Consider the following 17,183-nt stretch of genomic DNA (forward strand, 5'->3'; position numbering starts at 1 on the left):
TTTGTGTTGCGGTCAGGGGCACTCATTCTGTAGCTGAAACTTGCCGCGTTGGAGATCAGCCGTGCTGAGCTGAGCACTGGCTGCGTTTCTGTGGTGTACGTCATCATGAAAGTAGCCAATTGTGTTCTGCTCTTTCTGACGGCTGCGCGCCTAACGTCAGTTATATTGAAATATGGAAAATGTGTTTAAAAATCATATCACCGTTATCGGAAAAAAATAATATCACAATATATATTGATATTGAATTATTGTCCAGCCCTAGCAGACACCCCAGGCTCCACAAACGGCAACAAAAACAAACTGGGCTAACCTGCACCCCGAAACATAACAAACTGTTCCAGTCAATAACCGACAAGAAGGATTTGGTGGTGGGGTTTGGGGGGATAGTGCGTGGATGAGTAGGAGGAAAGGTTTAGCTAGCCTCCGTTTTGCAAGAAGTGACGTCACCCAACATCACTTAGAGCACCTTTAAAACATTGTGACAAAAAAAATCTGAACTAAGCAAACTTTGTTCCCTCTCACAGACGTTCGACAAGTGTTTTCTGGGCTCATCAGAGACAGCAGACGCTAACCGTGTGTTCTGCGGTCAGATGGGGGCAGTGTATCTGTTTGGTGAAGCTCTCAGTGCTGCTCAGATATTAGCCATCTATCAGTTGGGGCCTGGATACAAGGTAGATCTTTTTCTCTGCCCAAATGCTGTCTATTATGGATTTATTTTTTAAAATCCTTTCTTGATGATGAAGTAATGTAGTCAAATCACATATATGTACAGATGTATCTGTACGTTAGGTTTTAAAGGTTGAATACAGCTGCTGTTTTACTCATCTTAATTTCTTAATAAAATTTTTTGTATTTGAATACCATTGTTTTAATTTAATTGGCTAATATTTATATATAAGCAATTATTTAAAATAAGATAGTCATAATATTCAGCAGATTGAAATGAATTTATTTTTAGTGTATTTTAAGAGTGTCTTAATTAAATAGAAATAGCTTATTATTAATAAGTAATTATTTAGGATTTTTTTTTTTCAAATTCTTTTAAGTAAAGTAGTGTGCTAAGTATATTCATTTTTCGCAGTGGTCTCAAGAGTTGATATTGAAAGATATTGAGATATTTCACCAGTTGTGGTATTGAATACAAAATGTCATTTGATCCAAGATTTCTCAGTTTGCTCTTCAATGATATGATAATTGACTGGAACACATTGGGAAACTTTATCATTCACATCATCTCGCAGTCTGTCTGTTGCACTTAAACACTTATGCTTTTATCAAGTGCTCCGATGAAGTAGATTTAATTTCATGCTTTTCACACACACTTGAGAATGTGCAGCATACGTAGCTCTGCTTTAAGCATCTCTCTCTCTGATTGATCCAGGGCACTTTTAAGCACAAGGCAGAGAGTGACCTGCTGTTTGCAGAACATCACAAGATGCTGCTGTATGATGGAAAGCTGTCTGCCAGTATCGCCTTCACCTATAATCCCCGAGCCACTGACGCTCAGCTGTGTCTGGAGTCCTCCCCCAAGGACAATGCCTCCATCTTTGTGCACTCACCACACGCCCTCATGCTGCAGGTATGCTCTTTCTTTTTCTCTCTTCATCACACCTGGTTCACCAGCCCCGCACAGCTGCCTGAAAAGACCTGCCCTGCCAGGTGGACTGCTGTCTGTGGGCGAATGAAACTAGCTCATCATCATTCGTTAACGTAATTAACAATATGAGCATTTTATCATCTCGCTCAGCAAAATACAGCCCACACCTGTGCTGCATCCATCACTCCATGAGTTCTAAAGCACTTAATCTAATCTGGTCTTCATTGTTATTATCAAGGGAGGCTACTATATTTTTAACGTTTATTTAATTATAAAATCTCCTCTTTTTGACTTATAAGGGTGTCCTGATGGCCCGGGCCAGCATGAAAGCGTTTTGGGCCAGTTAATAGAAGTGTTTCTATGGCTTTGTTAGTCTTGTGCATGTGCTTTTATGCCCTGAAATCATAAACATATGGTTTTGTATGATGTATTCAAGATTTGATGCAAACTTTCCTAATTTAGTTATCTAAAAGAATAACATAAATGAGGTTTTGTCTAAATTGCAAGAATGACTTGTCATAGACTGGGAAATATCAGAATGGGGTAAAAATTATGAACAATTCACAGTGCACAGTTGTTTTAAATCAAGCGTTTGTTTATGAACTTGTTGCAAATTAAAACCTATATTTTGTAAATAATCTAAACAATGAATTAATTTAATTAATAATAAATTCATAATTATTTGATAATAAAATTAATAATTTATATAAATAAAGCAATACATTTTGTTGTTATTTTTGTAATCATACTTTGAATTAATATTATTGTGTTGGAGATAGGGTTGTGGGTAAATGTTTTAGGTTGGGGGTGCTGTGTGGGATTTTTCTTTGGGGGAGGGGGGGGGGTGGACTTACCACATTTGAATAAGAAACGATGTCGAGTCTATTAAATGCATCAAAACTCCACAAAGAAAATCAAAACTAAAAAAATCCTTTGACTTGATAATCTAATAATATGATAACTTATTTTAAATTAACAATTGGAGCAATAATTTAGCATGATTCTCAGATTTCTTTTTTAGTTCATAAAGGCTTCATAAGTTCTGATGGCACCTCAACATGCTGAACAGATGAAGTACTTCTCTCTTTGACAAGGATTTTATGGATGTGCCATCATGTGTCATCTGGGATAGCACTAGTCTGATTAGAGGCACATTAAGAAGGACCTCACAGCTGTCTTTCTGTATTTAATTATCCCCCCTCCACTTCACCATGCATACAGAGCATGGGGCGGATTTTGGAAATAACCTTCACATTTCAGGAGTAGTTGTTGCAGAACAATAGGGATTTACATTTATGAATTGTTTTGATCGGAGAGTCTCTGTGTTGCACAACACAATGACATAATACAACTTAAAATTACAACTTGATTAAAACATATCTAAAATCAAGCCTTTCTGTGTTTCAGGATGTTAAAGCTGTGGTGACACACTCGGTCCAAAGTGCCATTCATTCTATTGGAGGAGTTCAGGTCCTTTTCCCCCTGTTTGCACAGCTGGATTTCCTCCAGCACAGCGGTGATGAGCTGGACACCTCAGTCTGGTGAGAACACATCAAGTCTGCCTCGGGCAGAATGAAAACTACTAAAGGGATTCTCAGTGGGAAAACAAGATTGAGCTCTTCTCAGTTTTATCCTGGCCAGGAAAAACTGAAAATGAAGGTCATGTTTTTTCTCCTAGAGTTGTTAAATCCAGTAGACACACAATGGCAGGTTTTTTTTTTTTTTTTTTAAAGGAGATTTTTTTCCTCAAGGTACTCTAACCATTAGTTTTAGGCTCTAGGGTTTGGCGCTCTAGGGGCCAGTGCTCAGTGTGTGGACACACCATTGAATAGCAGCCAATACAAAGTACGGCTGGGTAAAAAATATCGATTTCTCGATTTTAATCGATTCTCATTTTTACGAACCGATATCGATTGTTAAATCCCAAGAATCGATTAGTCATCCTGTTTTCAGTTGATGAATGAATGGAACATTGTAGCGCGCATCCCATCCAATAAACACAATAATCTTTGTGCTTTGTTACTATTGATATGAAACAAAGTCTCAGATTTCAAATTACGTCCATTTTCTTACGAAATTCAAAAACATAAATACCGTTTTGGCGCTGTGGCGTGAGATCGCTCTGGCGCGAGAGAAGCAGCAGCGCCGAGCACACATGATCTTCTCTTCCGCCTTAATATTACCAGTTACAGCGTGAAATAAACATGAATGAGCATCTGAAAGTGGGTTAAAAGATAGAGTATAACTTATCGAAATCCTTATTGTCACATGGAATCGCTCAATCAGTGTTTCAACCGAGGAAAGACGTCAGTGAAACAGCTTGTAAACAATGTCATGTAACGTCACATTTACCTCGGAAAAACCATATCCAGTGACCATGAACTCGTTAGTCAGCTAGAAAAATTAACTCTAGAGAGGAGCATTTTGCTAAATATATGCACCATATTACATATGCATTTTATGTTATTTTATAATTATTTTATGTTTTTCAATATTTAATGCATGTTTGAATAAATCTGGCAAGTTTTTATGACAGCCACCATTTAAATATTTATATTTCATATAACTTTATTATTAGAAAAATAAATAAAAGTGTAATTGTTTGTATACAAATCAGTAAATCTTTACCTTCAATATTAGGCTATAGTAGGCTAATGAAACAATTTTAATGATACAACTGACTCCCATAGTTTACAGCATTGGTTAAGAGATTTGTTTTCCTTGAGAAAATTTGCCATGTATTGTACCTGATAACCAAAATAATCAATATTGAATCGAATCGTAATCGAAATCGAATCGAATTGCAAGCTTGTGAATCGAAATCGAATCGAATTGTGAAATTTGTGTCAATACCCAGCCCTGATACAAAGTTAAACATTTAACCACAATTGGCTTTAGTACTTAAAAATTATTACTTGCAACAGTCTTGAATATGTTTCTGCTCCACATTATCAAAATTACCGGTCTGTTTGATTGTAGTAATGACAATAGCAAGATATCTTTGCTTTATCACTTTGAAACAACTGTTCATAATAATTAATGTAGTAATGACAATAACAAGATATCTTTGCTTTATCACTTTGAAACAACTGTTCATCATAATTAATTGTTGTATTCTTATTCAAGTAGATTGTGAAAATCTGTTTATCACTTACTGACCATCGTGTCTTTCAATTAGCTGGAAATCTTCTCTGCCATATCTTAAATATCACTCAAATCTTGCATAGATTCAAACTTGATGCATCAAGATGCACGAAAACCAAAGGTGTTTGTCATCTTGACGTCAATAATGAAGCGGCAGGTTTGAGTGTGTACAAACTTAAGATTTCAGTCTGTTCATCACACAAAGCTATCATGTTGCTTTAGAAGACTTTTTGTTGATCTTGACAGCCCCTGCTCACTGTCTTTCTTTAATTGTGTGGAAAACATCAACTTTGACATACTTCAGAATTTCTGTTTTGTATTCCACAGAAGAAAGAAAGTCATAAGGGTTTGTAAAATGAGTAAATGGTAACAGAATTTCAGTCCTTTAAATCTTGGAACTAAATCAGGACTAAATGTTATCAGAATTTTTTGTTAGTTTGGTTGTCTTTCTCTATTGAATCTTACCTATATATATATATACTTTTTTTTTCCAGTTGCACACTACTGTCATTTGTGATGGAGCTGTTGAAGGGCTCTGTAGCTATGCAAGAGCAGGTGCTGGCCTGCAAGGGCTTTCTCGTCATCGGTTACTCACTGGAGAAGGTGAGTGCCGAACACAAACGGTTGTGTGCATGTGGAACGTGCATCCAAAGGAACTTTGATCAAAGGTCTAAATCTTACTAATGTTAAAACAAGACGAGAAGAAAAGGTCTTCTTTGATGTTTGAAGTAAGCTTAAATTGTTAAAATTGATGAGAGGGAGTCCTTATTAAAACACACTAGCATATGCCTGCAGAAGTTGCTGGGTGGGAAAAAGTGGAATGCTTAAGGATACTTATTATCGTACCTAACTGAATGTCTCACGATCATATGTTTTTAAGTGCTCAACTTGTCCTTTGCCTTTATATGTACACCATGTTTATTTTTGTTTTGAAAGTCTTTCTCTCCTTTACTCTGTACACACTCACTTTTTTTCTTCTCTGTTAACTTGTTACTCATATCTCAGCATAGAGTAAAGTTCCTTGACACTGAAGGTCTCATCTGGCCTCAGGACTACAGTAGTCTTAAAAAAATTAACAAAATAATACATGTTAGACTAAAATCAAATGTAGTCGTTATCTAAAGGCCTTGGAATGTGCAAATGCCTTTGGAATGTTCAGTCTGCCCTACAAAAATATACAAGTTTAAAATGCGTTCTAAATCCAGTGGAAGTCTAAAATGATCTTGGAATGATGGGGAGGCTATCAGGTTGACCATCTGACAATTCAAATTGAGTCATGTAACTCTTTTATGTTTGCATGACTGCATTTTCGTTTGATGATGAATAGGCTGCAATGTTAGAACTAATGTTTTGTGCGCTTTGCGTGCTTAACATTAATTGTATTATATGTCTCTTTAGAATATAAGTTACAGCACGTTTCTGATAAATAAAACACAATTTATCTATATTTTTTTGTGACCAAGTTTATTAACTTACTTTTATTGATCTTTGATATTTTCTTCTCAGTCTTCCAAAGTACATGTGACACGATCTGTGCTGGACATCGTCCTCGCCTTCGCCCGTTACCTTAGCAACCTTCCTAACGGGGTTTTGCTCTTGAAACAGCTGTGTGACCACATCCTCTTCAACCCTGCCATCTGGATTCATGCCCCAGCTAAGGTATCTTACACAGACTTTTACATAAACCGATGCTGTTGCATCATGCTAGCTTAATAGTTTACCTATTCTTTGTTTTCTTAAATGTGAATTTTGATTGTTGCTTGAAATTGATTTGCTGCCCCCAACAGGTACAGCTGGTTCTCTACACCTACCTGGCCACAGAATTCATTAGCACCGTCAATATCTACAATGCCATCCGCAGAGTTGGAACTGTACTGCAGGTCATGCACACACTCAAGTATTTCTACTGGGTTGTAAACCCACTGGACCGCAGCGGAATCACGCCCAAGGGCCTCGGTAAGAGTGCAGAACTAAACCAACTTCTCAACACGTGCTGAGACGAGCGAATAAGGGTCAAAAAAAGGTCCATGTGTAGCTATAATAATGTCCAAAAGTTTGAGAACAATAATATTTGTTTTCACATTTAGTACAATATATTTTTGTTACAAATTATATTATCAGCATAATAGTTTGAATGAAAAGTTATTTTTTAATAAATAAATTGTATTTTTTTGTGGTCTCAAACTTTTGAGCTCTGCTATCTTATAACTTTCATTTGGTGGAATATCTGAATATCATATTTAATTATATTGGTTTTAAAACACACTGTTATTGTGAATATCCTTTCTTGTTAATGCAGAATGTTTCCAAATAAAAAGGGCACTGCAGGTTTGCACTAAAGATGCTGTGGGAAAATATCCCATTCCATAATAACAGAGCAATTTGTCTTTCAGTGTGTTTTCTGTGTAATTTCCATAGTAGACAGCTTCATTGTTTGTCTCATTCAAATCTCATCAAACAGAATCAAGGTTACAATAAATGAATGAAATATTATCTTTTTTTTTTTGTTTACACCAAGTTATAAAGGAAAATAGTCTAAAATTGTGCTTCTAAACTGATGTAAACAACACAATGAAAAGCATTAGTATTATCACCAATTGCATAGTGCTGTGGAATATTACATTTGATTTGATATTTCATGACCTTTTTTTTTGGTTGATATCCTGTATCTGTTTGTGTTCAGATGGGCCGAGACCCAATCAAAAGGAGATTCACTCTCTCCGAGCGTTTCTGTTGCTGTTTGTCAAACAGCTTATCATGAAGGTGCAGTAGAGTGGCTATAACATAAATACAATCTGAATTAATCAATTCCATCATGAGGTGTGCAGTACAGGCAATACTTGTGTGTCCTGTCAATGTAGGATCATGGCGTAAAGGAAGACGAACTGCAGAGCATTCTGAACTACCTGCTCACAATGCACGAGGTACCCTAATGCATCTACTCTAATTTCAAATAGTTCTCAATGCATCAGTCTTTTAAACCAGTATCAGCTGTCTGACCCCTTTCAGTTATGTGACAAAATCAATGCAGATTATTAATGCTGTCATTTTTTGTTACACTAGACATTCTGTGGTGTAACTGCCACCAGATGGCGCTTGGTCCCCACAGCTGTCTCTCTCTTGTGCATAGCTGCCATTAAAAAATTTACCATTACCAGTTTACCATTGTACCACTTCCCACAACATACTCATGAATTTTGTGGCATTTACTCCCTAATAATTTCCTGTCATGTGTATATGGAATGATATCTAATGTTAATCCTGCAACAAGTTAATGCAGACACAATTTGCAGTATATTAACTAGACAGTAACTTACAATGCACAATCCCCTACTTAACTCTATAATCACCTGCATTTTAAAACATAGATCATTTTTTTAAGTGTGTCTTGAATGACTCCTTTCTCTGACATGTTATGCTTATTTATTGTAAATATTTTTCTAGGATGATAATCTGATGGATGTTCTCCAGCTTCTGGTGGCACTGATGTCTGAGCATCCTGGCTCAATGGTTCAAGCCTTCGATCAGCGGAATGGAATACGGTGAGAACTGCGGTTGCCCTTTGCAACCAGATATTACATTCTGAAACCCATTTATTTATTAAAAACTATAAATTAAACTGGAGAAAAAAAAAATAACTGACTGATGAATTGGAATCAGTCTCTGTGGAATAATGGGAGGCCACAATTCTTCATTCTTAGCAGAGACATCTGAGTCCTGCTCAACAAAACCTATAAAAACACTTTCATAGGTTCATATGATACCTATGCTGCTGTACTGAGCGCTCATACGGCTATTAAAATGGAGGCATTTACATTTCCAAAGCCTTTATAGATATGCTAGTTCCACTGACAGCCATGGGGTTAAATGTGCACGCTAGCGGGGGGGCATCTGGACAGCTCGTCACGATAAAACAGAGGGCCTCACTTTCATTTTAGATCTGACAACCTCATTCAAATCACACTTCCATCAGATCCTACTCCAGAAGGATATAGGCAGATTTGTTTTAATATGTAGACAGTGTAATAGTCTCGGTTACATATGAATGTACATGTCAGCTCTTGGTAGATCTGTGTACACACCAGACTGCGTCGCAATTTCCTTTTGTCGGAAAGAAACAATGAAAACAGTTAAAAACTAAAAATCTTCATATATTTAAGCTCGACTCTGATGGTACATACATTTTAAATATAGATTAAATAATATGTTTGTTTTGAACTTTCTCTCTTACATTTGTTGTGCATAATTTCTTTTTTAACACTTTTTCTCTTCTGTGAATAATACAGGGTCATCTTTAAGCTGCTTGCATCCAAAAGTGAAGGGATTCGTGTGCAGGGACTCAAAGTCTTGGGCTACTTTCTCAAATATTTGTCTCCAAAGTGAGTTATTTTATTATTATTTGGAATTAAGGTTTGTAATAATACTGTTGATCATATTAGTAACAATAGCACGTTAACCCTGTTTTTAAATATATGATACATATACATGATTCATTCCGACTTTTGTTTTACAAAATGAATTGGTAGTGGATGGTTTAGCTATAAATATCTAGCAGAAATGAGCTCCCAGCATACATCAAGTGAGTTGAAAGCTGATTTTTTTTTTCCTTAACATGAATGATTTAAAATAAGCAACTAGGTCTTTTCCCAGAGTGAATCAGCTAGGTTGTTTTGATAACAAATTACTCTCACTCCACTATTAATTCACGCAGCATGGAAATATTTATGCGTTAATGTAGTCAAAGTCTGTAATTGTGTGTGAGTATTTTTCCAAATGTTTCTGTCGTGTTTGATAGATAAAGCTCAGTTTCATTTATAATCCCATTTGCTTTATGTGAGTTTCCCCTAGAAGGAATCTGACCGCCAAGTGCTTTTAAAATAGATGCAGCTTCATTCCGTGACTGAAGATATTTTTCAGAAGCTCTGGGCTGCAGTTATGCTCTGTTGGGGAGTAGATCATACTGTGGGCTTGGTGCTGACGTTTTGGATGCCATGTGTTTCAGGACAAAGACTGAGGTCATGCTGGCTCACGGCCTGTTCTCTCTTCTCACTGAACGATTGTTGCTGCACTCGAACCAGATCACAGTCACAACGTACAACGTGCTCTTTGAGGTCAGTCTCCTACATTTGGCGCTTTTCCACTACACAGTACCAGCTCGCCTCGGCTCGGCTCGGCTTGACTCGACTCGCCTTTGTTTGGTTTTCCACTGTGTAAAAGTTGTACCTGTACCTGCTTTGGGGTACTTTTTTTCGTACCACCTCCGGCGAGGTTCTAAGCGAGCTGAGGCGAGCTAAGGCGATACTAAAATGTGACGTGAAAACAATGCCGACTGCTGATTGGTCAGAGAGAATCGTCACTATTCACTGCGTCATCATTGCACGCGCCAGATGGAGTATCCAGAATAACCCCGCCTTTTTTAAATAGTTTAGCCAGAGATAGCTACTAAACTTACTACTATTATTATGGCAACTCGGAAGAATACGCCGTGGTCAAACGAGGAGGTGCAGACATTCCTTTGTTTGGTTGCCGAAGAGAGGATCCAGCGAGAGCTTGATGGGGCAACGAGGAACGAAAGGCGTCGCTATGACGACCGGGTACTATTTGTGGCGATACTTTCTGCAATGGAAAACGGAACGAAAAGCGAGCCGAGTCGAGTCGAGTCGAGTCAAGCTGGTACTGGTAATGGAAAAGCGCCAATTGATACCAATATTTTTTTTTTTTTTTTGTAATGGTAACAATGTTACCATTGATACCATAAATTTCGACCGTAGTCCCTATAGGCGACAGTTACAGTTGCTGTTAGGGCCCCACTTTATATTAAGTGGCTTTAACTACTATGTACTAACATTGAAATGAATAATTTGATACAATGGACTTATTGTGTACATACATGTTTTTACATTGTACTTATATTTTGAAAATACCTGCATGTAATTACAGCTGTGATTAATGTATGTAATTACATTTGTAATTACACTGTTGATCCTTCCCTTACATCTTAACCCACCCTTAAACCTAACCATACCACCACACCTGACCCTAACCTTACCCGTATCACACCTCAATAGCAGCTAAAGTGTTTTACAATACAACATGAAAACAATAAGTACATTTTACTTATTTTTCGATGCAAGTACATAGTACTTAAAGCCACTCAATATAATTAATTGGGACCGTTAAATCAACTAAATAATCAATATGGATATGATATAAACAAATACATGCTCTTTTACATTTGAATCAACATATTTAACAACCTCCCTTTCCTTAACTCTTTAAAATCAGCAAATTACAATAACTATCTAATGGTCACATGACCATTCCTTTGATCCATTTTTTAAACACATTTTTTAAGGTACCACATTCTCAAATGGCTTACGGCAGAGACTTTTCAACTACTTTAACTGAAAAAGCTTTTGAGGCGAATGTTGTTGACCTATATTTAATATAACACAGCTCTAGTTTCTGACTTGTTCATAATTTTAGCAGATTTATTTACTTTCTTATGGATTTTCTTTCTTCATGCTGTCCCCTGATCATTGTGAAATGTTTTTGTGCTGTACTATCTATCAGTGACTAACCAGAACATTCTCACCAGATTCTTACGGAGCAGATCTGTACTCAGGTCATTCACAAACAGCACCCAGACCCTGACTCAACTGTGAAGATTCAAAACCCACGTAAGTTAATATGAAGCACACACCCTTCTCCTGTAGCACCAGTGATTGTGCACTCTGCTTATGCATATACACTCTGTATTAAATAGCTGTTAATAGAATAAATAGACAAAGCTTTACTTATAATAATAAAAGAAGTTTCTTTTCAGCCACTTAATGGGCAATTATAAATTACTTTTTCCCCTACTTTTTTTCGTATTAACGGTCATATTTATTTACTCTACGTTCAGGTTGTACTGCAGTTTTACCTCAGAGAAATCTCAAATTAAAAATGGTATGATGAAATAAATAGAAGGTTATTTAGTTTACTTACATGCAATACAGCAAACAATATTTGCAGTAATCACCATATTTTGAGATACAGTAGGGTTCAACATAATGCTAACGCATTCTACACCACCTCTCGTTGTGTAGAAAATGTCCACACATGGAAGACAGCAAGATCACAAGCAAAACCTGCCTCCTATTGTAAAATGGCTTAAATCTGCTTATTTTTACTCATGATTTACAATAATAGTATTAAGTGAGTCTCATTTCATATTTTTGTGACTTCTGCGGTGCAAATCAAACAGTCACCAGTTTTTCCTTGTGTCTAATGGTGAAGTGTACAGTTACCTCAGACAAATGGAGCTCATTTGATGGTCAGCATTACTCAGATGATAAACGCATTAAAAAATAATTAACTTCCCCCTGTAGCTATAGTATAGAGTTTTCGCTGCATCCGTTTCATTCGCAACAAGCTAGTTTCTCAATATTAGATGGCTGAATTCTCTTATAATGAGATGCCTTATTTCCAGCCTCAGTTTATGCTCAATTTTGCATGTCTCCTTTAAATCAAGTACAGGATTAGGCAGCAATCAGATGCTCTGGTTTTAATGTAAAAAGTGAATCAAATATTGTATATTGATCTATATCAGGCCTTTCCCTAATGAAGCTTAAATCTGAGGTACTGGAAGCAGCTGATTAGAGCTGTATTTCCATGGAGATGTGACCATGTACACAAACCACTTGCCAGTCAGAAGAATGACAGTCAATCGGTTCTAAAAACGTTCAGATGGAGATGGTAAACCAACAGAGTCTGATTCAAGGCCATCTCATAGAGTATCAGAGAGCGAGCACAGCAGAGTTTCAGCTTTCTTCTGTCTCTCCTTGATTTGATCTGTGTTGAAGCCTCTAAATGGCTCTGATTGCAGTCTTTAGCAATGTCAGACCCAATCAAACAAACTGAGGAAGCAAAAGTTTCTTTTAAATTAAACTCCGGGACAAACCAGGACCAAATGGTGATTAGAGAACGAAAAAAGAACAGAAAAGTGCAGAGATACATGCAAAGGTAATTTTCTACTGGTAAGGTTCAGTGACTCTAATTTGAGTGAGTAAGGCGTAGAAACAACACAATTCTGCTGGAACGAGTGAGAGCATTGGTTACAGATGCTGTCGTGCTCTAAACTCCCCGTGACAGCTGAAACTTGAGCTGCTCTTCTCAACTTAATGCATGCTGACATTGTCTAGATAATTCATCTAAACAACCAATCTTTCCAGTTTAAGCTAACGCTCAGTTCCAGGAAGCCACGACTTTAGCTGGAGAGTTTAGACAATACTGACCTTATAATGTAGACATACTTTTACTCCCTCCACAATATCTGTGAGTTATTCTCACTATGTGCAAAAGTGTTGGGGCAAAAATATGTCTGATATGTCTATTTTATTAAAGGGGTGCACATTTCTTTATCCCCCCCCCCCCCCCCCCAATTTATTTAAATGTAATCAAAACGTATAATAAGTATAATTGTCACTACCATCCAAAAGTTTTGAATCAGAAAGATGTTTTTAATGTTCTTGAAAGAAGTCTTTTATGCTCACCCAGGCTGCATTTATTTGATCAAGAATACGGTAAAAAACAGTAATGTTTTGAATTATTAATATTATTTAAAAGAACATTTTTCTGTTTTAATATAGTTGAAATGTAATTTGTTCATGTGATGCAATGCTGAATTTTTAACATCATTATTACTCCAGTCTTTAGTGTCATATGAACTTTGAAATATGAAATAATTCCAATATGCGGATTTGGTGCTCAAAAAACATTTGAAATGCTTAATATGTTTGTTAGATAATGATATGTTTGTTAGATAATGTTTGATAATTTTTTTTTCAGGATTCTTTTAATGAAAAAGAAAGTTCAAAAGAACAGATTTTGTAACGTTATAAATGTCTTTATTGTCACCGTTGATCAAAAATGTACATCACCATTTAAAATTGTGAGGTCAGTAAGACTTTTCAAAAAATTATTCAGTAAGGATGTATCTGAATAATTTAAAAAAAGTCTTACTGGGATCACAATTTTAAATGGTAATGTACATTTTTCCCCATTTAAATATGTTATAACTGTTTTTACAGCTGTATAGCAGTATAATGTTTTGACATGCTGTTTACTTTGTTTTCCATATACATTTTAATTCACACCATTGGCGGTGTATTTGATAACCAGTAAAAAAAAAGAAAATCAATAAAAATCTGCAATCAATATTATAGTGTTTAAAAACAAAAACTATTTTGATGACTCCCCTTTTAAAGGATTATAAACTTTTTGAAAAACTAGCCATTCAGATACAGTGTGAAATGGTACATTCATGTGCATTAAAGGAATATTTTATTTCGCCCATCAGAGATCCTAAAAGTGATAGCAGCTCTTTTAAAGAATGCTCCTCCAGGAGCAGAAAGCATGGAAGTACGACGTATCTTTCTCTCAGACATGATCAAACTCTTCAACAACAGCCGAGAGAACCGCAGGTGGGGACTGTTCTTTTCACACACACACACACACACACACACACACACACACACACACACACACACACACACACACACACACACACACACACACACACACACACACACACACACACACACACACACACACACACACACACACACACACACACAACGTCCAACACTCATCATCATCATGAGCTTTTTTCTGAAATGAGTAAAGGTTTTTTTTACGCACTCAATCTTTTGTGTAGGAGTCTGTTGCAGTGCTCGGTGTGGCAGGAGTGGATGCTGTCTCTGTGCTTTATTAACCCCAAGAACAGTGAGGAGCAGAAGATCACAGAGATGGTGTACGCCATCTTTCGCATCCTTCTTTATCACGCCATTAAGTACGAGTGGGGCGGCTGGCGCGTGTGGGTGGACACACTCTCCATCACACACTCCAAGGTCAGGACCCAAATGCACACACACAACAACACACGGATAAATGTATCACCAAAAAGGGTTCTTTTTGCCTCCCTTGTGCTCATTTGTGTTACCATTGAGTTCCTAAAGTGTGGCTTTTGTTCTTCATGACTCCTGCAGTGTTTACTGTTTTTTTTCACTAATGGCTAATAAATGACTAATAAATATAAATATTATTATCACAATGAACATCATTATTATTATTATTAATAGTATGCATTAACAAACATATTTCTTCATATTTCATATACACTACAGTTTATTGATTTTTGTAATGTTTTTGAAGGAAGTCTCTTATGCTCACCCAGGCTGCACTTATTTGGTCAAAATTACATTAAAACCAGTGATGTTATGAAGTGTTGTTATAATTTAAAAGAACTGTTTTCTATTTGAATATAGTTTCAAATATAATCTGTGATGAAAAAGCTGAATTTGCTGCATCATTACTCCAGTCTTCAGTGTCACATCATTCTTTAGAAATCAAACTAATATAACTATAAACTATAAACTAATGTGCTAAAGTAACATTAGGGCTGTCACTAACGATTATTTTGGTAATCGAGTAATCGGTCGATTATTCAAATGATTGAGTAATCGGATATTTTTTGTGATAATAAAAATAGACTGAAGCATACAATAGCCTTTAAAATAACTTAAAATACATATATAATAACGAGGCAATAATATTTGGTTAAAATAAAGTATCAAAAGCAAGTAATTATATGTTTTTATAGAACAACACTGTCAATACATAATATAATATACTTGATATAAACAATCAACTTATGTATTATAACAAATGCTTGCAGAGGCGCCATCAGCCTGGTGTTGTTACACTTTACAGTAGATCAAATCCTTGTTTAATATTGGCCAAATTACATTTAATTCAAATTTCCATTTAATCTTTAATATTTGGCCACTTCTTTATGATAGAAGTGCAATAGCCACTGTAATTTCTCGAACAAGAACATGTGGAGATCAAAACATGTACACTCAGAGCTAGGATTTTATTTTTTTTTACTTTTTTTAATTTTGATGAACAGTTCACAAATCTAGAAACATATTGATGTATTCTCCTGTGTTGGTGTAGGGTTATAAATTATTTACCTTGCAAATCTGATGAAATAGCACACATAGCGTTACCAGATGAACGTCATAAGCAACCTAAACTCACAGCATATTCAGAGATGGAGTTTGAGACGCACTAATAAATGATAGTTCATTTGGAGCAGCATGTTCTGAGTACAGAGCCGCTCTGAGACGCACATAACCTGTGCACATTTAAATAATTAAAGCACATATTAAACCTGCAGGGCATATATTTATTTAATTGAATCTCAGCCTTTGTGAATTCATAATAGCACTATGATATAGTATGGTTTTTAAATGGTTTTAATACATCATGCTGCCTTAGAAAACAGTCTAATAACGCGGTTAATGGATTCCCGTGGACTGCGCCACGTCCGGTATTTTGTCTGTTATTCGCGACGGGTAAATTGCTATCGAGAAATGTTTTTTTAAATTGAGTACTTGAATTTAATCAAAGAATCATGACAGCACTCAATATTTTTTGTGGAAACCTCTTACATTTTTTCCCCCCAAAATCGATGAATAGGAAGTTAAAGAAAAAACATTTGTTTTACAATTTAATCTCAACTATCAATTTTGATCAGTTGCATGCTTCCTTGCGTAATAATAGTATTGCTTTAGTTCCTTAAAAAAAATAACTTACTGACCCCAAATTTTTGAATATGCTATATAATAAGCTATATAGCAAAAATATTTGAATATAAGCATATATATATTATAGTATTGGATGCTTGTTAGTAGTGTTGTGTTCCATATGCATTTAATCCAGAAACCATGCAGACATCATGTTGAAATAACAAAATATAGGACTTTGCCTCCTCATTTCAAAAGTCTGATTTACACCTATTATTCTTTTGCTTTTCTCTCTCTGGTGTCTCTTGCCATCAATCGGGCTCTTTTTTTTCAGCACTGACCATACTCATTGTATTGGTTCCTTTTCTCATAGCCTCTTTCTCTCCTGCGCTCAGACTCTCAGCATTCATCCACTGGCTTCTCACTGCAGAAACCTGACTGTTATTGCGCTCTATAATCAACTTGACTTCTCAGATTAGAATCTTTATTTTCCTCCAATGCTCTAAACCCTCTGTTAATACTTTTATTTACAGATTGAATTGCCTCCTTAATGTTTTTGAGAGTTCTCAGTTTTCTAAGCTTTCTAGCTTCAGAAATGTCTATTTTAAGATGCTCTATTGACATTGTAATATGGACACGGTTCCAAGCGTAGTGAAGTCATTTGGTGTCAGAATGTGGTTTTGGGCACCAGCTTCTGGCACTCCTCCATTTAGACACTCCTCCATTTATGCTTGTGTTCTTGTCACTGGCCACTTGGGGGCGCAGCTGTGCTATCTAGTGAGATGTGTAAGAAAAAGATGATCTGTAGTGCTCAGAGTGCTTATTCATCAGAATATGTAGCCTTATTATAGCCTCAGATTCACTTCAAG

General features: G+C 36.2%; 1 protein-coding gene across 2 annotated transcripts in view; it reads left to right on the forward strand.

Moving 5' to 3' along the window:
- Positions 1-17,183, forward strand: part of lrba (LPS-responsive vesicle trafficking, beach and anchor containing) — a 295,618-nt gene that overhangs the window by 67,965 nt on the left and 210,470 nt on the right. For both annotated transcript variants that reach the window (XM_077203247.1, XM_077203253.1), the window contains exons 8-21: positions 525-671; positions 1,382-1,579; positions 3,005-3,138; positions 5,236-5,344; positions 6,248-6,400; positions 6,529-6,697; positions 7,425-7,504; positions 7,603-7,665; positions 8,186-8,283; positions 9,028-9,120; positions 9,744-9,852; positions 11,340-11,421; positions 14,085-14,208; positions 14,442-14,634. In XM_077203247.1, coding sequence (XP_077059362.1) covers positions 525-671; positions 1,382-1,579; positions 3,005-3,138; positions 5,236-5,344; positions 6,248-6,400; positions 6,529-6,697; positions 7,425-7,504; positions 7,603-7,665; positions 8,186-8,283; positions 9,028-9,120; positions 9,744-9,852; positions 11,340-11,421; positions 14,085-14,208; positions 14,442-14,634 — 1,752 coding nt within the window. The remainder of the gene's footprint in view (positions 1-524; positions 672-1,381; positions 1,580-3,004; positions 3,139-5,235; positions 5,345-6,247; positions 6,401-6,528; positions 6,698-7,424; positions 7,505-7,602; positions 7,666-8,185; positions 8,284-9,027; positions 9,121-9,743; positions 9,853-11,339; positions 11,422-14,084; positions 14,209-14,441; positions 14,635-17,183) is intronic.

This window comes from Siphateles boraxobius, unplaced genomic scaffold, assembly GCF_051911475.1.
Source record: "Siphateles boraxobius isolate OS27281-9 unplaced genomic scaffold, OSU_SipBor_1 119, whole genome shotgun sequence".
Lineage (NCBI taxonomy): Eukaryota > Metazoa > Chordata > Actinopteri > Cypriniformes > Leuciscidae > Siphateles > Siphateles boraxobius.